General features: G+C 45.6%; 1 protein-coding gene across 9 annotated transcripts in view; it reads left to right on the top strand.

Moving 5' to 3' along the window:
• TEX14 (testis expressed 14, intercellular bridge forming factor) overlaps nucleotides 1–26,879 on the top strand; it is a 739,191-nt gene that overhangs the window by 585,493 nt on the left and 126,819 nt on the right. For 7 of the 9 annotated variants that reach the window (XM_063953895.1, XM_063953893.1, XM_063953892.1 and 4 more), the window contains 3 exons: nucleotides 11,300–11,367; nucleotides 13,007–13,102; nucleotides 25,502–25,586. In XM_063953895.1, coding sequence (XP_063809965.1) covers nucleotides 11,300–11,367; nucleotides 13,007–13,102; nucleotides 25,502–25,586 — 249 coding nt within the window. The remainder of the gene's footprint in view (nucleotides 1–11,299; nucleotides 11,368–13,006; nucleotides 13,103–25,501; nucleotides 25,587–26,879) is intronic. The other 2 variants (XM_063953897.1, XM_063953894.1) reach the window with 1 other exon arrangement.

Below are 26,879 nucleotides of genomic sequence, written 5' to 3'. Positions count from 1 at the left end.
AATATTTATCGTATATAATACCCTTTATGAGGTCTAAGAACACTGTACGCTAACTACGTATGAAGTACCGTAAGGGTACGCACGTTGCGTAACGATCGCTTAGCCGTGGTCGAGACGCTCAAGCGTTACGTTCGCTCACGGCCAAGAGATCACTGGCAGGCACGCTATTGGCTGCCGACTACCGTAATGATTCGCTATAGCGATGCGACCGCTCGAGACCACGAAGAGATCACCAGCGGCGCATACGCTCACAATGTAAAACCTTTATATCTAAACCATAAACAGTGTATTATGCAATAAACCCTTTGTGTAGTGATATGGTATAAATGCAACACAGTATAACCTTACTAGCTTGAAAGCAGTTTGAGCGTCACCGACGCTCTGAGAATACTTAACTCTATAAGAAATACACAGATACCTAGGCTTAGGGTCCAACGCCTAATATATATATATTTTGAATGATATACTTGCAACAGAATTAATACAAATACAAATCATACACTACAATATAACATAGACTAACTAACCAGGTAACTATACAGTAAATACAATACAATTAAGTTTAAGAGAAAAATGAGAGAAAGAGAAGAGAGAGAGAGATATGGCCCATAATAACAAGAGAGAAACAGTATGATTACGGAGAAAAACTTACGCACAAAGGAAACGATCGCATGCGCCTCTGGACATCCAGCTCCCGATTTTCAGCAATGATAACCGTTGAAGAGTGAGAGCTGGATGTGATCGGCCTTTCTATTTATGCCCCACACACAATGCAATTCAATGGTCCCTACAATCTCATTGTTCATTGGACACAGGAATTCGGCTTCGCATTATAACAAAAGGTCATAGGTTGATTCATACAGGTGGGCTGTGACTATTTCCAACAGCTCAGGTGGGAGGGAAACTGGGTTTCCCGCCGCATGGGTAATAAAGTGCAAATAAAGTAAATGTTCATAAACTTCTTATGTCCATAACTATTCGCACGAGCGATTGATCTGCTTCAAACCAACACCGGAATATTTCTAATTAAATATTCTTCCGATGGATACTAAACACCACTGTATTACTCCTGTCTGACCCTTCGTATCAAACAAAGAGGGATTTCTCTGTTCATGAACATTCTATATTAACCAAACTTTCAGAATCTATCAAAGGGACCATGATCTACAAAATACATTATATAGTGAAAATATGTAACGATTGAGTCGCACGCTACGATCACATAAACTCTACCGTAAATACGCATACCGTGCGCCTGCGGGTGCCCGCGACTGTGAGTATGCGCACGTACGGGAGAGCGTACGCATGCGCAGCACGGACCTGTGTGAGGTGCAAATATGGTAGTGTGCATAGAGATATTTTTCTGACTTTGACACCCCCACCCTCCCGTCTCTCTGGTCTAATCCCTCCTGTCTCTCTCTGGTCTAATTGCGCCCCACCCATCCCTTCTCTCTCTGGTCTAATTCTCCCCACCCTCCCGTCTCTCTCTGGTCTAATGCCCCCCACCTCTCTCTGACCTAATCCCCTCTCCCCTCCTTCCATCTCTCTCTGGTCTAATTCCGCCCCACCTTCCCGTCTCTCACTGGCCTAATTCTCGACCACTTCCCGTCTCTCTCTCTAGCCTAATCCCCCCTTCCTCCTGTTTCTCTCTGGCCTAATCCTCCCCCTCCTCCCGTCTCTCTCTGGCCTAATCATCCCCTCCTCCCGTCTGTCTCTGGCCTAATCCCCCCTCTTCCCGTCTCTCTCTGGCCTAATCCTCTCCTCCTCCCATCTCTCTGGCCTAATCCCTCCCCTCCTCCCGTCTCTCTCTGTCCTAATGTCCCCCCACCTCCTTCCGTCTCTCTCTGGCCTAATGCCCCCCACCTCTCTCTGACCTAATCCCCTCTCCCCTCCTTCCACCTCTCTCTGGTTTAATACTTCCCCTTCTCCCACCTCTATCTGGCCTAATCTCCCTCCCCTCCTCCCGTCTCTCTCTGGTCTAATCCCCCCCACCCACCCTCCCGTCTCTCTCTAGTCTAATCCCCCCCCCCTCTTCCCCGTCTCTCTCTGGTCTAATCCCCCCGCCCTCCTGTCTCTCTGGTCTAATTCCCTCTCCCATCTCTGTCTGGCCTAATTCCCCCTCCTCACGTATCTCTTTGGCCTAATTCCCCCCCACTTCCCGTCTCTCTCTAGCCTAATCCCCCCTTCCTCCTGTTTCTCTCTGGCCTAATCCTCCCCCTCCTCCCGTCTCTCTCTGGCCTAATGCCTCCCACCTCTCTCTGGCCTAATCCCCCTCCCCTCCTCCCGTCTCTCTCTGGCCTAATACTCCCCTCCTCCCATTTCTCTCTGACCAAATGCCTCCGCCTCCTGCTGTCTCTCTATGGCCTAACCCCTCCTCATGCTGTCTCTGGCCTAACCCCCTCATGCTGTCTCTCTCTGGCCTAACACCCTCTCCTCCCATCCTTCACTGGCTTAACCCCCTCCTCCCATCTCTCACTGGTCTAAACCCCCCTCCCCCATCCTGTCTCTTTATGACCTAATCCACCCCTTTCTCCTGTCCCCTTATGGCCTAATCCCCTTCCTCCTGTGCAATGCAGCTGGAAAAGGAGAGGCTGGCGGCTCAGGACAGGGGGACAGCCGGGGGCATACTCTCTCAATGGACATTTAAAGAGCCCGTAGGAGCAGTGGGGAACGAGCCGCCTGACCCCACAATCCCGAAACAGGAGGACAGAATTAGAGGTGCGAGCGCATGGCCTAATGTGTGTGTGTGTGTGTGTGTGTGTGTGTGTGTGTGTGTGTGTGTGTGTGTGTGATTTCGCTGTGCGTATATGTGTGTGTGTGAGTCAGGCTGCTGTGCGTATTTATGTAAGTGTGTGTGTGTGTGTCAGACCGCTGTGCGTATATGTGTGTGTGTCAAGCTGCTGTGTGTATATGTGTGTGTCAAGCTGCTGTGCGTATATGTTCGTGCCTATATTTGCGTGTGTGTGTCTGGTCACTGTGCGTACAGTATGTTTGCATATGTGTGTGTTTCAGGCCCCTGTGCATATATGTGAGATTGTGTCAGGCTGCTGTGTGTATATGTGTGTGTGTCAAGCTTCTGTGCGTATAGATGTGTGTGTGTGACAAGCTGCTGTGCGTATATGTTTGAGCATGTATCAGGCTGCTGTGCATATGTGTGTATGCATCAGGCCGCTGTACATATGAGTGTTCCAGGCCGCTGTGCTGTGCATATGTGTGTGTGTGTCAGTCCACTGTGCGTAAACGTGCGTGTGTACGTTCCAGGCCGCTGTACGTAAATGTGCATGTCAGGCCACTGTTCATATGTTTGTGTGTGTCACGCCGATGTGTGTCCTCAAAGCTCCTGATCGGGGTCTTCCAGCAGTCCCCTTCCGCAGTGGTCCCAAGCTAGCCCGAAGCACAGGATCAGGATGACGAGGGGAACCTGGCCCGGATCTGTGAGGAACACGTGAAGGCGTTGCGGGAAGCCAAGGACACGCTGAACCGGCTGCCCGAGGACATGATTGGGGACTTGCAGCGGGACAAAGAGAGGCTGGCGGCTCAGGGCATGGGGACTGCCGGGGGGCAGACTCCCTCCACAGGCATTTAAAGAGCCCGTAGGAGCAGTGGGAAAGCAGCCGTCTAACCCCACAATCCAGAAACAGGAGGACAGAATTATAGAGGTGAGAGCATGGTGTAAATGTGTGTGTGTGTCATTTTGCTGTGTGTGTGTGTGTGTGTGTGTGTGTATATATATATATATATATATATATGTGTGTGTGTGTGTGTGTGTGTGTCAGGCTGCTGTGCGTATATATGTAAGTGTGTTAGGCTGCTGTGCATATATGTGTGTGTTTGTGTGTCAAACCACTGTGTGTGTGTTTGTTTGCTTGTTTGTTTCTGGTCTCTGTGCGTATGTTTGCATATGTGTGTGTGTCAGACCACTGTGTGTGTTTGCTTGTTTGTTTCTGGTCTCTGTGCGTATGTTTGCATATGTGTGTGTGTCAGACCACTGTGTGTGTTTGCTTGTTTGTTTCTGGTTTCTGGTCTCTGTGCGTATGTTTGCATATGTGTGTGTGTCAGACCTCTGTGTGTGTTTGCTTGTTTGTTTCTGGTCTCTGTGCGTATGTTTGCATATGTGTGTGTGTCAGACCACTGTGTGTGTTTGCTTGTTTGTTTCTGGTCTCTGTGCGTATGTTTGCATATGTGTGTGTGTCAGGCCGCTGTGTGTGTCAGACTGCTGTGCGTATATGTTCATGTGTGTGTCAGACCACTGTGCGTGTCAGGCAGCTGTGCATATGTGTGTGTGCATCAGGCAGCTGTACGTATGTGTGTGTGTCAGGCCGCTGTGCATATATGTGTGTGTGTCAGGATGCTGTGCTTTTTTGTGTATGTGTGTCAGGTCGCTGTGCGTGTGTGCGTTTCAGGCCGCTGTGCGTAAATGTGCATGTCAGGCCACTGTGCATATTGTTTGTGTGTGTCAGGCCGATGTGCGTATGTGTGTGCATATATATCCCCAAAGCTCCTGATCGGGGTCTTTTTCCAGCAGTCCCCTTCCGCATTTGTCCCCGGCTGGCCTCGAAGCACAGGATCAGGATGACGAGGGGAGCCTGGCCTGGATCTGTGAGGAACACGTGAAGGCGCTGCAGGAAGCCAAGGACATTCTGATCCGGCTGCCCGAAGACATGATGAGGGACTTGCAGTGGGGCAAAGAGAGGCTAGTGGCTCAGGGCAGGGGGACTGCCAGGGTCAGACTCCCTCCACGGACGTTTAAAGAGCCCGTAGGAGCAGTGGGAGTGGAGCCAGCTGACTCCGCAGTCCAGCAACAGGAGGACTGAATTACAGAGGTGAGAGAGTCTGGTGCTGCCCCTCATATGTCATATGTGTGTGTCATGTAAGTGTGTGTGTCAGGCCACTGTGGGTGTGTATGTGTGACTGGATGATTGTGTGTGTCAGGCCGCTGTGCATAGATATGCGTGTATGTGTCAGGCCATTGTGCGTATGTGTCTCATGTCCCACTGGTTTGAACTGGTGGTTCAAACCAGTGGGATTTCAGGAAACTCAACACCACGTTAAGATCCCAAGGTGCCACCGGGGGCACAAAAGGGGGCTGAATACGCAGCACTCCCTTCACAAACGTCTGAACTTCAGGTAGAGAAGCCAGCTCTTTTTGAAACAAAATGGATAGGGCCGAAATCTGGACCTTAATGGAACCCAATTTTAGGCCCAAAGTCACTCCTGACTGTAGGAAGTGAAGGAAACGGCCCAGCTGGAATTCCACCGTAGGGGCATTCCTGGCCTCACACCAAGCAACATATTTTCGCCATATACGGTGATAATGTTTTGCTGTCACATCCTTCCTAGCCTTTATCAGCGTAGGAATGACCTCATCTGGAATGCCTTTTTCCGCTAGGATCCGGCGTTCAACCGCCATGCCGTCAAACGCAGCCGCGGTAAGTCTTGGAACAGACAGGGCCCTTGTTGCAACAAGTCCTGTCTTAGAGGAAGAGGCCACGGGTCCTCTGTGAGCATTTCTTGCAGATCTGGATACCAAGTCCTTCTTGGCCAATCCGGAACAATGAGTATTGTTCTCACTCCTCTTTTTCTTATGATTCTCAACACCTTGGGTATGAGAGGAAGAGGAGGAAATACATAGACCGATTGGAACACCCACGGTGTCACCAGGGCGTCTACAGCTATCGCCTGAGGGTCTCTTGACCTGGGCCCTCATTCCGAGATGTTCGCTCGCAAGCTGCTTTTAGCAGCTTTACACACGCTAAGCCGCCGCCTACTGGGAGTGAATCTTAGCTTCTTAAAATTGCGAACGAAAGATTCGCAATATTGCGAAAAGACATCTCTGTGCAGTTTCTGAGTAGCTCGAGACTTACTCTGCCAGTGCGATCAGTTCAGTGCTTGTCGTTCCTGGTTTGACGTCACAAACACACCCAGCGTTCGTCCAGACACTCCTCCGTTTCTCCAGCCACTCCCGCGTTTTTCCCAGAAACGGTAGCGTTTTTTCCCACACGCCCATAAAACGGCCTGTTTCCGCCCAGAAACACCCACTTCCTGTCAATCACATTACGATCACCAGAACGAAGAAAAAAACGTGAGTAAAATTCCTAACTGCATAGCAAATTTACTTGGCGCAGTCGCAGTGCGAACATTGCGCATGCGCACTAAGCGTAAAATCGCTGCGATGCGAAGAAATTTACCGAGCGAACAACTCGGAATGACCCCCCTGGTGCAATACCTCTGTAGTTTCTTGTTGAGGCGGGATACCATCATGTCCACCTGTGGCAGTTCCCACCGACTTGCAACCTGTGCGAAGACTTCTTGATAAAGTCCCCACTCCCCCGGGTGGAGGTCGTGCCTGCTGAGGAAGTCTGCTTCCCAGTTGTCTACCCCCGGGATGAACACTGCTGACAGTGCGCTTACATGATTCTCCGCCCAGCGAAAAATTCTGGCGGCTTCCGCCATCGCCACCCTGCTCCTTGTGCTGCCTTGTCGGTTTACATGAGCCACATCGGTGATGTTGTCTGACTGAATCAGAACTGGTTGACCGCGAAGCAGGGTCTTTGCTTGACGTAGTGCGTTGTAAATGGCCCTTAGTTCCAGGATGTTGATGTCAAGGCAAGTCTCCTGACTTGACCACAGACCTTGGAAATTTCTTCCCTGTGTGACTGCCCCCCACCCTCGGAGGCTTGCATCCGTGGTCACCAGGACCCAGTCCTGAATGCCGAATCTGCGGCCCTCGAGAAGGTGAGCACTCTGCAGCCACCACAGAAGAGACCCCCTGGCCCTGGGGGATAGGGTGATTAACCGATGCATCTGAAGATGTGATCCGGACCACTTGTCCAGTAAGTCCCATTGAAAGGTCCTCGCATGGAACCTGCCGAAGGGAATGGCCTCGTATGATGCCACCATCTTTCCCAGGACTCGAGTGCAGTGATGCACTGACCCTGTTTTGGTTTTAATAGGTCCCTGACCAGTGTCATGAGTTCCTGAACCTTCTCTATCGGGATATAAACTCTTTTCTGGCCTGTGTCCAGAATCATGCCCAGGAAAGGCAGAGGAGTCGTAGGAACCAACTGCGACTTTGGAATATTCAGAATCCAGCCGTGTTGCCGTAACACTTCCAGAGAACGTGCTACGCTGATCAGCAACTGCTCTCTTGACCTCGCTTTTATGAGGAGATCGTCCAAGTATGGGATAATTGTGACCCCTTGCTTCCGCAGGAGTACCATCATTTCCGCCATTGCCTTGGTAAATATTCTCGGAGCCGTGGAGAGACCAAACGGCAACGTATGAAATTGGTAATGACAATCCTGTACCACAAATCTGAGGTACGCCTGATGAGGTGGATAAATGGGGACATGAAGGTATGCATCCTTTATGTCCAGAGACACCATAAAATCCCCCCCTTCCAGGCTTGCAATGACCGCTCTCAGCGATTCCATCTTGAACCGGAACCTTTTTAGGTACATGTTAAGGGATTTTAAATTCAATATGGGTCTGACCGTCCGGTTTCGGTACCACAAACATGGTCGAATAATAACCCTTTCCTTGTTGAAGGAGGGGAACCTTGACCACCACCTGTTGAAGATACAATTTGTGAATTGCCGTTAACACTATTTCCCTCTCTAAGGGGGAAGCTGGCAGGGCCGACTTGAGGTATCGGTGAGGGGGCATCTCTTCGAATTCCAGCTTGTATCCCTGAGACACAATATCTATTGCCCAGGGATCCAACTGGGAGTGAACCCACTTGTGGCTGAAATTTCGGAGACGCGCCCCCACCGGGCCTAGCTCCGCCTGTGGAGCCCCAGCGTCATGCGGTGGTTTTAGTGGAAGCCGGGGAGGACTTCCGTTCCTGGGAACTAGCTGTGTTGTGCAGCTTCTTTCCTCTGCCCCTGCCTCTGGCAAGAAAAGACGCACCTCGGACTTTCTTGTTTTTCTGTGATCGAAAGGACTGCATTTGGTAATACAGTGCTTTCTTAGGTTGTGAGGAAACATATGGCAAAAAATTTGACTTCCCAGCCGTAGCTCTGGAGACCAGGTCTGAGAGACCCTCCCTAAACAATTCCTCACCCTTGTAAGGTAAAACCTCCATGTGCCTTTTTGAGTCGGCATCACCTGTCCATTGCCGAGTCCACAGGACCCTTCTGGCAGAAATCGACATAGCATTTATTCTAGAACCTAGTAGGCTAATGTCTCTCTGAGCATCTCTCATATAAAGGACAGCGTCTTTAATATGCCCCAGGGTCATTAATATAGTGTTCTTGTCTAAGGTATCAAGTTCCTCAGATAAGGTATCCGTCCATGCTGCTACAGCACTACACACCCAAGCCGACGCGATTGCCGGCCTCAGTAAGGTACCTGAATGTGTATAAATGGACTTCAGGGTAACCTCATGTTTGCGATCCGCAGCATCTTTGAGGGTAGCCGTATTCTGTGACGGCAGGGCTACCTTCTTGGATAAGCGTGTCCAAGCTTTGTCCACCCTAGGGGAGGATTCCCAGCGTAACCTGTCCGTTGGCGGGAAAGGATACGCCATAAGAATCTTTTTGGAAATCTGCAGTTTTTTATCTGGAGATTCCCAAGCCTTTTCACATAACTCATTGAGCTCGTGTGAGGGGGGAAAAGTTACCTGCGGCTTCTTTTCCCCATACATATGAACCCTCCTGTCAGGGACTGGGGTTTCCTCTGTGATGTGCAACACATCCTTAATAGCTATAATCATATAACGGATGGATTTAGCCAATTTTGGCTGTATCTTTGCATCATCGTAATCGACACTGGAGTCAGAATCCATGTCGGTATCCGTGTCAATAATTTGGGATAGTGGGCGCTTCTGAGACCCTGACGGCCTCTGCGACATAGGATCAGGCATGGGTTGGGACCCTGACTGTCCTGAGGTTTCAGCTTTGTCTAACCTTTTATGCAAGGAATTAACATTATCATTTAAAACCTTCCACATATCCATCCAATCAGGTGTCGGTGCCGTCGGCAGAGACACCACATTCATTTGCTCCCGCTCTGCTTCCACATAGCCTTCCTCATCAGACATGTCGACACAAGCGTACCGACACACCACACACACAGGGAATGCCCTTTTTGAAGACAGTTCCCCCACAAGGCCCTTTGGTGAGACAGAGAGAGAGTATGCCAGCACACACCCCAGCGCTATATAACCCAGGAATAACACAGTAACTTAATGTTAACCCAGTAGCTGCTGTATATTGTGTTTTTAGCGCCTAATTATGTGCCCCCCCTCTCCTTTTACCCTTTTCTGCCGTGATCTGCAGTGGAGAGCCTGGGGAGCTTCTTCTCAGCGGAGCTGTGGAGAAAAAATGGCGCTGGTGAGTGCTGAGGGAGAAGCCCCGCCCCCTCGACGGCGGGCTTCTGTCCCGCTAAAATACATATCTTTTTGGCGGGGGCTCATACATATATACAGTGCCCAACTGTATATATGAGTACTTTTGCCAACAGAGGTCCATATGCTGCCCAGGGCGCCCCCCCCTGCGCCCTGCACCCTTACAGTGACCGGAGTATGTGAGGTGTGTTTGGAGCAATGGCGCACAGCTGCAGTGCTGTGCGTTACCTCATGTGAAGAACGGAGTCTTCTACCGCCGATTTCGAAGTCTTCTTGCTTCTCATACTCACCCGGCTTCTGTCTTCCGGCTCTGCGAGGGGGACGGCGGCGTGGCTCTGGGATCGGACGATGAGGGTGAGATCCTGTGTACGAGCCCTCTGGAGCTAATGGTGTCCAGTAGTCTAAGAAGCAGGACCTAGCTTCAGAGAGTAGGGCTGCTTCTCTCCCCTCTGTCCCACGATGCAGGGAGGCTGTTGCCAGCAGAGCTCCCTGAAAATAAAAAAAACTAACAAAATACTTTCTTACGGCAAGCTCAAGAGAGCTCACTGAACAGCACCCAGCTCGTCCGGCACAGATTCAAACTGAGGTCTGGAGGAGGGACATAGAGGGAGGAGCCAGAGCACACCAGAATCTAAATTCTTTCTTAAAGTGCCCATGTCTCCTGCGGAGCCCGTCTATTCCCCATGGTCCTTACGGAGTCCCCAGCATCCACTAGGACGTTAGAAAAAAATAGCGTGGCGCGCAGCATGGCGAGCGCAGCGAGCTCGCAAGGGGCTCATTTTCACTCCCCACACTTGACGGTAAGCTGGCGGTTGGGCTCCCGGCGCCGGTATGCTGGTCGCCGGGAGCCCGACCGCCGGTCTACCATACTACACCCAGCGTATACGGTGTCCATGTTGACCTATATCGACATACACACAAAAACACTGAAAAACTTGTGTCGACTTTTTGACCTGTCGACATTTTAAATGTCTGTATTTTGACCTTGTCTGTATTTTAAATTTCAATAATTTGACCTTGTTGGTATTATGACCTTGTCGGGATTTTGACTGTCGGTCAATTGTTGACGATATTTTGGCCGTCTGTATTTTGGTTGTAGGTGTTTCATACTAAGCCCATATAGGGTGGGGGGAGGGGAGGCGGCGAGCGCATACAGACGCTCCCATTCACTTTGAATGGGGCGCATGCGCGTCTACGACGCACGCGCGTCCCATTCGTGCCTGGTGGTCTGGCTCCACCTGTATGTGTAAAAACAAAAAATCGGTACATAGTATAACAATATTAAACATATGGTCCATACACACTAGAAGATTTTATCGATAGATATGAACGATAACGATGGTTGTGAACAATCAAAATGTTCAAATTGTTCTAGTGTGTACACCGCAAACGATGAATGATGCGCGCACCCGTGTTCGTTTTAAGCAGGTTGTCAGTCGTCCATGCATGCAGCTCAATCCCAGCAGAGCAGATCGTTCGTCGTTCAGATTGTTTGAAAAATCGCTTAGCGGGTGCACTCAGTCTCGTTTGTTCAAGGGAAATTGCTCATCTTCCACATTGTTCATCTTTCATGTCTTCTAGTGTGTAAGGGCCCATAGATATTCTTCAGTAACTAGAACAAGAATTGATCAGAAAATACCAGATTTATTTATTTTTTAAATACTGTACACATCACTTTTTGTGCCTTTATTGTGTTCTGTATGTCCTGAGGAAAGTTCTCAGTCCCATCAAAGTGTTTCACAAGAATAAAAAAGAGAAATATAGGCCAATATGAAAAATCTCTTGGCTGTTCAATGTCAAATTACATGTGGAAAGCAGCAGGCAAGGTAACTAATTCCAAAAAATTGTATCAATGGTGTATAGTAGCATGTCCCAGTGCGTTTCATCTCCTAAGGCTTCATCCCTCTGAGGGTAATTCCTGCATGTAAAATAATTTATTTTTTTTAATACTAGGTAGAAGATCCAAGTCCCCAAATGATAAGGAACACTGTGAAATCCCTATAGGCTTGAAGCCATATATAGTAAGTTTGTTTTTATTTATTTGTTACCAGTTATTTATATTGCACACACTTTTTCTACAGTGCTTTATAGAGAATATTATATCCTTTAACATCAGTCCCTGCGACTGTAAAGCTTGCAATCACTATACAAGTCTATTTTTGGCGTGTGGGAGGAAACTGGAGTACCTGGGGAAACCCACACAAGCAGGGGGATAATATAAATAAACACAGTTAGGACTATGGTGGGAATCAAACTCAAGACCTCAGTGCTGCAAGCCAGTAATGCTAACCATTACACCATACATGTTGAATTTCAGCGACAGTAGGATAGTTGATTTTGACTATTATTACTTTCAAATGTATTTAATAAAATAATTACTGTAAAACTACTGTATGTTGCTAAAGGGATAGTTTAAATACATAAACTAGTGAGTCCATAAGACTCATTTACTATATTGTATAGTGATTCAAAATTGCACTGAACCATAGTAAATAATAAGCAGTTAGTTTGTAGTGTAAGTCATACATTGAAAGCAAGTGTCTGGTTAATTTTGTGCAAACTTTTAACCTAAATACAATATTACTAAATTGAGTCTTAGTTACTTAAATGAGATTGTTTTCCTGTTTTGGTATTCTGAGCAAACATAGCCATACTAGAGGTGAGAACTTCTGGAAGTTTTTGGAATTACGTTTGTTAATGGTGCTAACAATAGGCAGGGGTCAACCTCTATTTCAGGTGTTTGTAATTTCGATCGCAATGGAATTGCGATAGAAAGGCGTGGTGCTGCCACACATGCAAGGTGGCCTTGCCCTGTGCTGGGTGGCACCCAGACTGTGATGTTAGTAGTAGCAGATTTTGCTGAGATTGCAAAATCTGCAACCCACTCTGAATAACCCCTTATAGCCATCACACTTGTGAATGAATTACCATCCATTGCAGGCGTCAATACGCAAGTAGCCAATCAGATGTGCTAGATAATGCTGTACAGTAGGTGTCATTGTCATTTTCATGTATTGTTATACCAGCCCTTCAATACCTACAAAAGATACACCTCTTAAGAAGCATCCTTGAGGAAGTTTCTAAGATAAGATCATATCTTGTGTGACTATGCCCATTCTGTACTTGACTAATGTTTGCCCACACTTGTTATGCTTTTCCAGGCTCAGATATACATAAACCTAAATATGGATGCATTTTTGTATCACAGCCTAGACCCAGCGATATAATACCGGGATTTACAGCACTGAGTAGCAGGGAGGGCAGGCCCACAGTGAGGCAAATCATATCGAATGACGTCAAGAGGCCTCCAGAACATCTGCTTCATTAGGGAAGTAGAAGTTATCAGGGAGGCTTGTCTTCTTCTCAAGGAGTCCGGAAATGCCCCTTTTTTCCATGAGTCTCCCGGGAATTCCAGGAGATTAACGTATGCCACACATACAGACCAACAGATGTCACCTTATCATCATATATGATTATGATTCAGTGAGTTTCAACTAAATTATTATCAGACAAGTGGATTTTCTAATCCCATGCTGCAACAATGTGAAAGTTACATAGCTGCAGAAATTTGATGGTATGTGGTCAGCACCAAGAAGCCTGTTTTGAGAAGTGTATTTTGTATTGTTATTTCATGTGTAACATGTTATTCTTCTCTGACAGAACCATACCAAAGATATAGATGTTTCAACTGCTAGCTCTGAAACCAATTATTTTACACCAGAATATGGTTTCTCTGCTGAGAATTCAGACCAGGAGGTAGGAGTAGCGGACAAGTATATGTAAACTGCTGATACTATTATAGCATTTTAAATATGTCAACATGTATGTCTATGTTGATGTTGTCTGTTGAAATCCTGAATGTAATCATTCAGAACATGTTAACATTATGGTGCTAGCATCCTGACTGGCACCTGTCTAGTAAAGCTATCCAGGCTTCTTGTAATATTAATTTAATGTAACAGACATAGGGCCGTATTCAATAGCTGTCGGGTCCTTTCCGACGGAAAGAACCCGACAGCACTCTATTCAATGCTGGGCCAAACCTGACAGGTTTGGCATGGTCCCGACAGTGTCAATCTGACTTTTTTAAAAATCGGATTGACATTGTCGGAAACGGGGCTAAAACCTGATGGGTTTGGCCGCACTTCCGACATTACATGCAGCACGGCGGCTGAAGCCACTGATCCGAGTGTATTCTGACAGCCTTCTGACAAGTTGGATTTCTCGACTTTTCGGAAAAAAGCTGCCGGTAATTAATAATTGGGACCCCTTGCAACCTCAGTCAGTCGGAAGCTGCAGTCTTTCCGACAAGACGGCAGCTTCCGACTCTTACTGAATACACCCCATACTGTACTAGTGATTTCTATATTATCAGTGGGAAGGGTCTGGATTCAGTCACACAGTTTTAAATGGCTATTGATCATCATCAATGCACATTTGCATGTCGGGGAAAGTTGCATACACAGGCGCTCAACTGCTAGCATAGGAGGCCATAAGGAGAAACTGCACCTGCCATAGGGTTGGTGCAAATTTCATTGGTGCACCCTCTGGCGGCATCCTAAGGACTCGCTAATCGTTATCACTGTGTACACGGATACTGAAAGTGGGCATCTCAGTCCCTGCACATTCGGACACACCGTTGAACACAAATGAAGGAGTTGGTAGCAGCAGTTGCATAGAGTCGTGGACATGTGACCACCAATAGGTGCAGCTGCAGGTTCTTCTGTGTCCACCTCAATCAGGCCCTATGCATCTTATTGGCATCACTAATACGACAAAAGTATAGAGCACCAGGACACTTGTGCTGGCATTGCATACAGATTCTGTATTCAACTCAGACGCTAACCTGGGTTAAAAGGCAAAAGACTGAGGACTGATATGAGTGCATCATGCCAATCTGCAACTGTACCATTTCCTTTGGGACATTAATACTAATCCTAAGCACCTAGGTCACAATAAGTAGCTCTGATTACAACTAGGATGAGACACTTAATTAAGAAATAAGTACAGGAATCACAACCTTAGATGAAGTCATAACATATTTCCTATGAAAGCACTTTTGTTGTACCATATACTATTAACATTATTTTATTCCACTGCATTAATCGCTGTGCATGTATGTATGCTTTCAAACGGATATGTGAATACAGAAACAAACCATCCAAATACATCTGTCTACATTAACAGGTCTGAGAGAGTGTTTTCCAGTGCACCTATTGTGTTGCTTTTAAATATATAGTAACATAGTTTCTAAGGTTGAAAAAAGACAATTTGTCCATTGAGTTCAACCTGTTTTGTGGTCTCCTACACTGAACTATTTTTAACTGTGCGGAGTGTTTAGCCGTAAACTAAAATACTCCGTTTTTTTATTACTATAGTACATGATTTACCCACCGTAACCCTGTATATCCTTATCCATTAGGAATTTATCAAACCCATTTTTAAAAGTAGTGACCGAATCCGCCATTACTACTCTCTCAGGCAGGAAATTCCATTTACGTATTGTCCTTACTGTGAAGAAACCTTTCTGTCTCTTTGTGCGAAATCTCCTCTTCTCCAACCTAAGCGGGTGTCCACATGTCCTTTTTGATGATCTTACCAAAAACAATTCCCCTGCTAGCTCTGTGTATTGACCCCTTATTTATTTGTCCCCTCTTAATCTCCTTTTTTCCAATGTGAACATGCCTAGCCTAGTAAACCTTTCCTCGTATTCTAGAGTCTCCATTCCCTTTATCATTTGGTCGCTCATCTCTGAACCTTTTCTAATTCCAGAATATCCTTTTTGTAGTATTGTGCCCATAATTGTACACAGTATTCAAGATGTGGCCTCACTAGTGATTTATTAAGTGGGAGTATAACACTCTCATCCCTTGCATCAATTCCCCATTTAATGCATGCTAATACCTTGTTTGCCTTTTTTGCTGCATTCGTACTTTGGGTACTACTGTTAAGTTAAATCTTTTTCCAGTTCAGAATTCCCTAGTGTCTCCCCGTTTATTATGTAGGTAGTGTTCGTATTCTTGCTACCGAAGTGCATTACATTTTTCTATATTGAACCTCATTCTCCATGCTTTCAGTTTAAATAAGCCGTTCTGAAGAGACTCAGCATCCTCCACTGAATTTATAACCTTATACAATTTGGTATCGTCTGCAAAAATTGACACCATGCTCTCTAGACCTGCTACTACAGATGTGTCCACCATTACCTTTCTGAAAACAGTGCCATGGCAGTCAAATTGGCAGGCCATAAATTCCCTGTGTTGTTGTGCTATGATGTTGTGCCATGGCGATTCATAGTTTCACCGCTGGGTGGACAGTGCATCACGTAAAGTAGCTTTCCACCTATATATGCTGTAGAATAGATACTGCAATCTGATCGTATGCAGGTCGTTCTTATGTATGGCCAGCTTTAGAGTCTAATTCCTAATTGTGTAGGTGTGAAAATCTCAGTGTGAGAGGCCTTTGAAGTAGACTCCATGTATACTGGCTGGGGGATGTTATGTTGCTCAGAGCACACATCTGGGTAGCGCTGAGTAATGAACTAGTAATACCTCTAGCATCTGACTCCTAGAAGGCAGCTGCCATTTTTAAAGCTGCCTAAGCATCTATTGTGTCGGTGCTGCCCCCCCCTCCCAGGACTCAGCCATCCAGGCTGCAGCCTGATCAGCCTATTGGTTGATCAGGCCCTGGGTCTCATGTTTCTTCACCCACTTATATGGCAGACAGAGCACCCAGTGACTTATTATGGAGCACAGCCCCTGCACTGGATTGATTTATGGCAGACAAGCGCAGCACCCACTTGTTTGGCAGACAGAGCACCCAGTGACTTATTATGGCAGCACAGCCCCAGCATTGGACTGATTTGTGGCAGACAGGCACAGCACCCACTTGTATGGCAGACAGAGCAGACAGTGACTTATTATGGCAGCACAGCCCCAGCACTGGACTGATTTGTGACAGCACAGGACAACAGCACCGACAGCAGAACCAGCACCTGCACCACGCTACCCTTCCCGCCACCCTCCCACAGACAGACAACAGACACGTCTGTCCTGCTCCCTGTCCAATGCTGGAGTGATCATTGCGGCAAGAAGTGTGGAATAGTATATAGTCCAGATCTCGCGAGAATCCGAAAGCGGGATGATGACGTTTTGCCTGGTTCCAGGATCTGAGTCTGGCAGGAAAACCTGAGCTTGTAGATGTGAGCCCGCTCATCCCTACCTACTATAAATATGAGCAGCATTTGATGATGAAAGAGGGAGAGAAAGCAGTTTTTTTTTCTCAATTCAGTGTGTAATCCAGAGATGATTATGGGTTCATGAACAAAGCCTAAATTGTCTCAGTTACTGTATTGCTATAACCTATTGCTTCTCTTTAATCCAATGGATATATTAAACTTTTCTTTTCTGCTGCTGAATAATGGGGCCTACACACGGGTTGACTGCAGTCAGTGCTAGATCGCTCAGATCACTCAGCACACATCACTGCACCAACGATGTGTGCTGAGCGATCTGTCACTGCCTGTGTTCTCAATAGAGAAAGCACGGGAGATGACTAGATATTTCAAGCATGCTTGAACTATCTAGACGGGCGATAACGACGCGCATCACTATTGCTATAGTCCACACACAGAGCGATTTGTGCTGAATTTCTAAGCGATTCAGTCAAATCACTTAGAAAAGCAGCCTAAATCGCTACGTGCGTAGGCCCCATTGGTCAATTTTTCCAGGACAAAGCAGGCTTGTGAAAAGTTGTTAAGCATCGGCATTGAATGGTGAGCGCTGATGCGTACTCCAGCTTCATCATCGGTGGCTGCCGTTCATCTGCTGGTATTACCAGCAGATGAACGTCAGGGTGGACGGCTTTCCATAGCATCCTGCTATGGAAAGCCATTCATTTCCGCTGACATCGCTGGGCAGGGGGAAAATCGCTCAGTGTGTATGCGCTGAGTGATTTTCAGCCCAGCAATGTCAGCGATCACACGGGCCTCCTACTCTTAAAGCGACCCTGCTTTCATCTATTGTTTGCCTCAGCACACAGGGGGAATGAGAAATTAATTTGGAGACAGTTGGTAAGATGTACTAAGCCTTAAAAAGTGATAAAGTGGATGGTGATAAGCCATCAACCAATCAGCTCCTAACTGTCATTTTCCAAACACAACCTGTGATATGGCAGTAAGGAGCTGATTGGCTGGTACTTTATCACTCCCCATTTTATCACTTTTTAAGCTTAGTGCATCAGGCCCAGTGCACCGTCCCCAGACAGACAACTAATTAGGTTTCCATTTGCCCTCCCCTGCCTTTTGTTAATGCTATTTGATGTTTTATTGAGACTTTTGTACAGTCTCTTACTCACAAAGTAGCACATGCACTGTAAAGGGTCAAATACTCCTGGCACTTTTTGTGGTGCTCCCAGAAAAAATAGTTCAATAAACTGTATAAATGTAAAATCTTTACATAGGAGATAAGGACAAAAAAAGACTATAAGTCTGTCCTGGGGCACACTTGTCAAAAAGATTAATAAAATCTAACTTTTAATATTCACAATTAAAATAGATCATCTCACAAAGCGACATGTAAAAATTGTAATCATAAACTTTTGGTACAGTAGTCAAAATTTGTAATCACACACTTTTTGATACGGTAATCCAATATATCATAACGAAATATGGGCCTAATTCAGATCTGTTCGCTCGCTAGTGTTTTTCGTTGCACAGCGATCATGTAACTACTGCGCATGCGTATGCACCGAAATGTGCAGGTGCGTCGTACGGGTACAAAACGGATCGTTCCTGTGCACTGGTTCTAGCGGAGAATCCATTCGCACAGCCGATCTCAAGGAGATTGACAGGAAGAGGGCGTTTGTGGGTGTCAACTAACCGTTTTCTGGGAGTGTTTGGAAAAACGCAGGCGTGTCGAGGCGTTTGCAGGGCGGGTGTATGACGTCAATTCCGGGCTTGAATAGGCTGAAGTGATCGCAGCAGCTGAGTAAGGTCAGAGCTACTCAGAAACTGCACAAGCTGTTTTTGTACAGGGCGGATGCACACGCGTTCGCACACTTGCAAAGCTAAAATACACTCCCTTATAGGCAGCGTCTATCTGTTCGCAGCGCTGCAAAAAATAGCTAGCGAGCGAACAGATCTGAATTAGGCCCAATATGCGGTATTGAAATATCAAAAACTCTCTCAGAGGTGTATTACCTCGTTACAATACTTTGAGAGAATTGGCTTCTCTATACTCACACCTCATACTTGCCTACCTGACCCTCTCCATGAGGGAGAAAATGCTCTGTTCCTGGACTTTCCTGGTAATGTACGATTGCCATCACCTGTGGTGAGCTAGGTAATTGATAAGAAAGGTGTTTCACCACAGGTGATGGCAATCATACATTACCAGGAAAGCCCAGGAACAGAGCATTTTCTCCCTCATGGAGAGGGTCAGGTAGGCAAGTATGTCACACCTTAACCACCAAACAATTGCAAAAAATGACAAATAGTGCCTTTTAATTAGTATAATTTTCATATTGTATGAACTCTCCATTAGCCCATCATAAATCATAAGGGAAGAGATTTTTGCAGACATATAGGCAGAATTGTACCAGAACAAAAAAGGGGGTAGGGGACTCCTATCACACAGGCGCCTGGAAAAGCTGCCCTGAATTGGGCTCCTTCCCAAAGTGACACTTTCAAACAGAGAATGGACAAAAATTGGTTGGAAGAAGCGTCACACTGTTTGGCAGGCAATGGCGTCGGCAGCTTGAAGCTTCCCCCATGCGAGGGTACGCCGTACACTTTTACGGTGTCCATGATAACATATGTCGACATAGCCACCAAAAAATCATGAAAAACTCATTGCGACTTTTTTTGTGTCTACCTTTTCTATATTGACCTATTGCTTGTGTCGACCTTTCAACACTGTCTACCTAAACCATGTTGACCTTTCTGATGTGTCAACATATGGCCTGTCGATCAATATTGGTCGACCTAATGACTGTTGATCTTCTTATTGTCGACAATATGACCCATTCCAATTACATGCAGCTGGCTCAGCAAGATCGCTCAGCATATAGCACTGGACAGCGATGTGTCAACGATGTGTGCTGAGCGATCTGTCAGGGCCAGTGAACACTGGCCCTGACACATACCTCCCAACATGACCCTCTCCAGGAGGGACACAATGCTCTGCTCCTGGACTTTTTTCTTTATTTATGATTGTCTGCACCTGTGTTCAACAGATTAATGGATAAGAAAGGTGTTTCAGCACAGGTGATGGCAATAATAAATTAAGAGGAAAGTTCAGGAGCAGAGCATTCTGTCCCTCCTGGAGAGGGTCATGTTGGGAGGTATGCTGACAGGCGATCTGACTAGATTTATCCTGCATGCAGGATCTTAATCGCCGGGCGATAGCGACATCTGAACATCTGTGTACTTGGGATATGCAGTACCTATCAGCCACATAATCACTGTTGAAGTCTTGTTCCAGTTTAGGAAATATAGCATCATAATTATTTACAGTTTCTTATATAGTGCAGCATAATTCTTTCCCATTGGTCCACTTAAAAACTATTCGTAATTTTGTGTGCACTGTGAGTGTGTAGAGTGATTGCTATCACACAGAGCTGCCACTGCTGTGATTGGGGAGGGTGGGGGAAGGGAATTTCTTGAGCTGTGTGCACTGTGAGTGATTGTGGTCATTCTGTTGGTGGAGGGGAGAGCACACAGACTTCCATAATGCCTGGTGCTCAGACCTGCATTAAATGCATCGCTCACTACAAGGATACTAAAGGTTATGATTTGTGACATGTATAGACAAGGGGGTTTATTTACTAAAGTCCCGATTTTGTCCGAATTTGTTTTTCTTTTCTAGGTGTCAACACAGGAATTTACTAAGTTAAAATCTCGGCAGTGTTTGGGCTATTCGTAATGGTTTTCATGGCAGAGGACAGAAATACGAATGAATAGACCATCGGTCAAACACGGCTGTTTGTTCATACAACACGGGAATTTACTATTCATTCGTATTTGGGTGTTTGTCCCTGAATGTTCAATTGCGGTTGTATTTTTTTTCTATTCGTAAAGAAAAGCAGCAAAAAAGTAGACCTGCTTTTTCCTGGCGTGTTTGGATAATCATGCACGGATCAGTGAGATCTGTGCATGGTTATCTATGGGAATGGGTCAGTTTAGGAAAAAATTGTGTAGGGTTCCCCCATATTTAAACAACCAGCACCGGGCTCTGCGTCTGGTCCTGGTTCAAAAAATACGGGGGACAAAAGACGTAGGGATCCCCCGTATTTTTTAAACCAGCACCGGGCTCCACTAGCCAGAGAGATAATGCCACAGCCGGGGGACACTTTTATACTGGTCCCTGCGGCTGTGGCATTACCCCCCCCCCCAACTAGTCACCGCTGGCCGGTAACCCTGGAAGAGTGGGGACCCCTTAAATCAAGCGGTCCCCCGCTCCAGCCACCCAAGGACCAGGGGTGAAGCGCGAGGCTGCCCCCCCCCCCATCCGTGGTCGGTGGATGGAAGGCTGTTAGCCTTTGTGTAAAATGAAAGAATATTGTTTTTTGTAGAAGAACTACAAGACCCAGCAAGCCTCCCCGCAAGCTGGTACTTAGAGAACCACAAGTACCAGCGTGCGGGAAAATAACGGGCCCGCTGGTACCTGTAATTCTACTACAAAAAAAATACCCCCAAAAAAACACAACACACACACCGTGACAGTACAACTTTAATTGACATACATGCACACTTACACACACACATACTTACCTATGTTGACACGGAGCACCTCCCTACACAATTTTTCCCCTGTATTTTTACAACCAGGACCGGCTCAAAGAGCTCAAGGCTGGTTACGCATAAGAGGGGAGACCACACACATGTTTTTTTTTTTTCATTTTTAACCCTTTCATTACTTCATAGAATATACACAATGAAGCCCTGCACGGATCTCACTGATCCGGCCGAGATTCATTGTGTTATGTCCGGCAGTATTTTACCAATCACTCCAATAAAACACTGCGCGACAATACGAATCACATCGACATCGGAAAATACGAAAATAGAAAACTCGGCAGCTTAGTAACTTACTGTAGATGGATTCAAAAAGTTGCAGTAAAATACGTCCGATAAAATTCGAGATCAAACTCCCTAAAAAACAGCACAAACACGAATATTAGTAAATAAACCCCAAGGATGGAAAAAGTAAAAAAAATATGAAAAAATTCCATAAACCTTGTGTTGACCATATGTGTGTGTTGACCATTTCCATGTCGACCATTTGCTGCTGTGAGTAGTTTTTTCCTGATTTGGGAGCAGCCGGTATATAATGAGATGCCCAAGCTCATGGTAGTATTATGTAGTTTGATTGGTGGTGATATCTGCGCTCACCTGATGTCTAGGTGTATGTGTCTTACATTATTACCAGTTATTTATATAGCGCACACATATTCCACAGCACTTTACAGAGAATATTTGGACATTCACATCAGTCCCTGCCCCAGTGGAGCTTACACTCTATATTCCCTACCACATGTACACACACACATTCGCGCAAGGGTTAATTTTGTTAGAAGCCAATTAACCTACCAGTATATTTTTGGATTGTGGGAGGAAACCAGAGTACCCGAGGAAACTCACTCAAGTACGGGAAGAATATACAAACTCCACACATTGGGGGTCATTCCAGTTGTTCGTTCGCTAGCAGATTTTAGCAGAATTGCACACGCTAGGCCGCCGCCCTCTGGGAGTGTATCTTAGCTTAGCAGAATAGCGAACGAAAGATTAGCAGAATTGCGAATAGAAAATTCTTAGCAGTTTCTGAGTAGCTCGAGACTTACTCATAGATTGCGATCAGCTCAGGCCGCTTCGTTCCTGGTTTGACGTCACAAACACGCCCTGCGTTCGGCCAGCCACTCCCCCGTTTCTCCAGACACTCCCGAGTTTTTCCCTGACACGCCTGCGTTTTTCCGCACACTCCCAGAAAACGGCCAGTTTCCGCCCAGAAACACCCACTTCCTGTCAATCACACTACGATCACTTCAAATATGAAAATTCTTCGTTCGGACGTGAGTAAATCTACTAAGTTTTGTGCTAAAATACTTACCGCATGCGCACTGCGTACCATGCGCATGCGCATTTTTGCCTTAATCGCTCCGTTGCGAAAATCGTCAACGAGCGAACAACTCGGAATGACCCCCATTATATGGAGTGTACAATGGTGTATTTGTAGTGTTATTTATTGAGACACAATGCCCAGGTCACATGCATATTAATTAGACAGGTAAAAAGGGAGGTTTTGAAACCGCACAGGACCTGTGTTTGGTTCACACTAAGATTAGTTAGAAATTCAAAAAACCAACATAAAGGCAATAAAGGGTCAAATACTCCTGGCACTTGGTTGGTGGTGCTCCCAGAAAAAATAATTCAATAAACTGTATAAATGGAAAATCTTTACATAGGAGGTAAAGACAATAGGAGACTTTAAGTATATCCTGGGGCACACTTGTCAAAAATTATTAATAAAAAATAACTTTTAATATTCAAAATTAAAATAGATCATCTCCCAAAGCGACATGTAAAAATTGTTATCATAAACTTTTGTACAGTAATGAAAATTTGTAATCACAAACTTTTTGATAAGGTAATCCTATGTATCATAGTGAAATATATATGGTATTGAAATACCAAAAAATCTCTGTATACTCACACCTCAACCATCAAACAATTGCAAAAAATGACAAGTATCAATAGTGCCTTTTAATTCGTATCATAATTTCCATATCGGATCTCTGTGTGGAGTTTGTATGAACTCTCCATCAGCACATTATCAGTCATAAGGGAAAATATATTTTCAAACATATAGGCAACATTGAGCCAGGCACCTGTTGGAAGTTAGTATGGGAGATGTATTGGAGATATATTAATACTTCACAATTAGCTGCCGCAGCTGATATTCCCGTGTGCATGATGGATAAATTGCCCTGCACATACAGATCATAGCAGCAATTTTGTTAGCAGATGGGCAAAACCATGGGGGTCATTCAGACCTGATCGCACGTTTTTTCCGCTGCAATCGGGTCATAACTGTGCATGCGTATGCACCGCAATGCGCCGGTGCATCGCACAGGTACTAAGTGGATCATTGCTGAGCGATGGATTTAACGAAGAATCCATTCGCACAGACGATCGCAAGGAGATTGACAGGAAAAAGGCGTTTGTGGGTGTCAACTGACCGTTTTCTGGGAGTGTTTGGAAAAACGCAGGCGTGTCCAAGCGTTTGCAGGGGGGTGTCTGATGTCAATTCCGTGCGATCAATTTAGCCCATTCGTGTCCAGAATTGATGTCAGACACCTGCCCTGCAAACGCTTGGACACGCCTGCGTTTTTCCAAACACTTCCAGAAAACGGTCAGTTGCCACCCACAAACGCCTTATTCCTGTCAATCTCTTTGCGATCGGCTGTGCGAATCGATTCTTCGTTAAATCCATCGCTCAGCAATGATCCGCTTTGTACCCATACGATGCGCATTGCGGTGCATACGCATGCGCAGTTTTGACGATCAGGTCTGAATCACCCTCTCTAGAATCTTTCTCTCAGACTTTTTGCTTACTCCGTTTCTGAAAATGCCACCTGCTGTCTGAAAAGTGGTACTGCACTATATTTCAGACGATTTACACATGGCCTGCCATGTATATCTTGGGAGGAAAGCTTATCTAGTGCCATGAACGGCAGGCCATGATACCTTTTTCAGAAAGGTAATCGTGGACACATCTGTAGGTCATTTATGAAAATGTTGAACAATAGTGGTCCAAGTACAGACCCCTGTGGCACACTGCTGAGTACCTCAGTCCATTTCGAAAAAGTTCCATTTACCACCACTCGCTGCTCCCTTTTATCCAACCAATTACTCACCCAAGTGCATAATGTGTTCCCTAGCTCAAGTTCTCATACCTGGAGATTAGCCTCGTGAGGTACTGTGAGGTTTGCACTGTTTCATAAAAGCCTATTAAGTTAATTTGACATGATCTATCCTTTACAAATCCATGTTGGTTCCTATTAATAACCTTATTGGTTTCAAGGAACTCTTGTATTTTATCCCTTAAAATACCTTCCAGTACTTTCCCCAATATAGATGTAAGACTTACTGGTCTGTAATTAACCGGTACACATTTACTTCCCTTTTTAAATATTGGCACTACTTCCGCTATAAGCCAGTCTTTGGGAGTCATGCCTGATGTAAGTGAGTCAATGAAAATCAAATATAGGGGGTTTTAGGGTTCTTAATCATTTAGTGTGTTTAAAAACCTATTACCCCTAGAAGTATCACATGAATCATTTGTCCAACTAATCTCTGGATAGTTAAAATTGCCCAACACTATTACATCTCCAAATCTGCCACTTTTTCAATTTGCTTCAGTAACAATTCCTCATCAGACACATTAATATCAGGCGGCTCACTATTCTCACTGCTTGACCCATAATTTCTAGCTAAACCCTCCCCCCAGGCACCTAGTTTAAAATCTCCTCTAGCCTTCTAACCATCCTTCCCCCCCAGCACTGCTGCCATCGCAACAAAAAAGATGTCGCCTGACTGAGAAGTCCGCCCAGTGTTCCAAGAACACAAACCCCTCTTTACTACATCAGTCTCTAAGCCACACATTTACCTCCCTAATCTCCCTCTGCCTCCCTGTGCTAGTGCGTGGCACAGGTAATATTTCTGAGAATATTACCCTATATGTCCTTGCCTTTAGTTTCTGGCTTTTTAGATCATCCCCAATCCTTATGTCCTTTACTAAGTTTGCCATTTCTCAGCTTTACCTTCCACTGCTGTTTATCTATCCCTATAGACTCCGACTTCAGCCGGATCTCCTTGAAATGTGCAATAACTCAACCACTTGAAGCATATTTTCCTCTTACGCAAAAGAAAATGTCAAATTTTGTACTTATGCATATGGTGCTTTCTTGTGACTACAGTATCAAACATTTTACTGGACCTCCCAAATTTGTTTATTAAGGTCCACATAAATAAGTGCTCATTCTTCGACTGATATGCTAATATTTCAAGTTTAATTTAAGTCTGCCACAGAACAAAGTCATACGGAACATTTGTATAATTGAATTAGTTACATTATTATTATATTTTTTATCATTTAGACATTGAATGTGTGTGAGAAGTCAGACAAAGTCATAGAAGGGTGTTCTGCAATGTGTTCAGAGGATAATGAAATCTCTAGTCAAGGTAAAAACACCTACCAATTTATGGTTGCTGATCCTTGCAATACAGTGTCAGACAATTTAATGTAACTATTGTGTTCAATTATTAAAGCATTCTCTTTCTGCTTTGTCTTGCAGTACATTCACTACTTGTCTGTCAGTAAATTGAATGTGTCAGCAGTAAAGTTTTCTAGTTCAATATTTTGGATCAAAAAGAAAAATTATGTTTTTTTAGGACTAAATAATTATGTTTGCTGTTTTCCACTATTCACGTAATATTTTTAATATAATGTAATATCATTATCATCACACAAATTACTAGTATATGACGGTAACTCTTCCAGCATTGGGATTTAACTAAATTGAAGACATGTCTCCAGTTTAACGGTTGCCTCTCATAAAGCCCAACAGGCACAGTATGGAATAAGTAGTTAGATGGAGTATGGTTGTTTCTGTGCTATTTTCACCCGGTGTAAATATTATTTCTCATACGTCCTAGAGGATGCTGGGGATGCTTCAAGAACCATGGGGTATAGACGGGATCCGCAGGAGACATGGGCACTTCAAGACTTTAAATGGGTGAAAACTGGCTCCTCCCTCTATGCCCTCCTCCAGACTCCAGTTAGATTCTGTGCCCAGAGAGACTGGTCACACACTGAGGAGCTCTCCTGAGTTTCTCGGAAAAAGACTTTTGTTAGGTTTATTATTTTCAGGGAGACCTGCTGGCAACAGGCTCCCTGCATCGTGGGACTGAGGGGAGAGAAGCAGACCTACTTCTCTGAGTTCAAAGGCTCTGCTTCTTAGGCTACTGGACACCATTAACTCCAGAGGGTTTGATCACTTGGTCCGCCTAGCTGCTTGTTCCCGGAGCTGCGCCGTCACCCCCCTCACAGAGCCGGAAGACAGAAGCCGGGTGAGTATGAGAAGATCAGAAGACTTCAGTGACTGCAGAAGACGCGTTTGAGGTACCCCGCAGTGGCCGTGCTGCGCGACATGCTCCCACATATAACACGGCACTGCAGGGTGCAGGAAGGGGGCGCCCTGGGCAGCATGAAGACCTCAAACAGCACTGGCATAAGTTAAAACAGTGCCTAGGCACTAGTTAAGGGATCCCCGCCAGTATAGATATAAATTTAAGTGGGACTAAAGCGCGCCATGTAGTGGGCGGGGCTTAGCCCACACAGCTCTGACCAGCGCCATTTTCTCTTCACAGAAGCTGCAGAGACGCTGGCCCTGACCTCCACACTGCTGTGCAAGTAACAGGGTGCAAAACGGGGGGCACAAGTGATTTGGTGCTAATTGATATATAATATAAAGC

Source organism: Pseudophryne corroboree, chromosome 2 (assembly GCF_028390025.1).
Source record: "Pseudophryne corroboree isolate aPseCor3 chromosome 2, aPseCor3.hap2, whole genome shotgun sequence".
Lineage (NCBI taxonomy): Eukaryota > Metazoa > Chordata > Amphibia > Anura > Myobatrachidae > Pseudophryne > Pseudophryne corroboree.
Note: the sequence above shows the minus strand (reverse complement) of the source record. Positions and strands in the feature narration are given on the sequence as shown.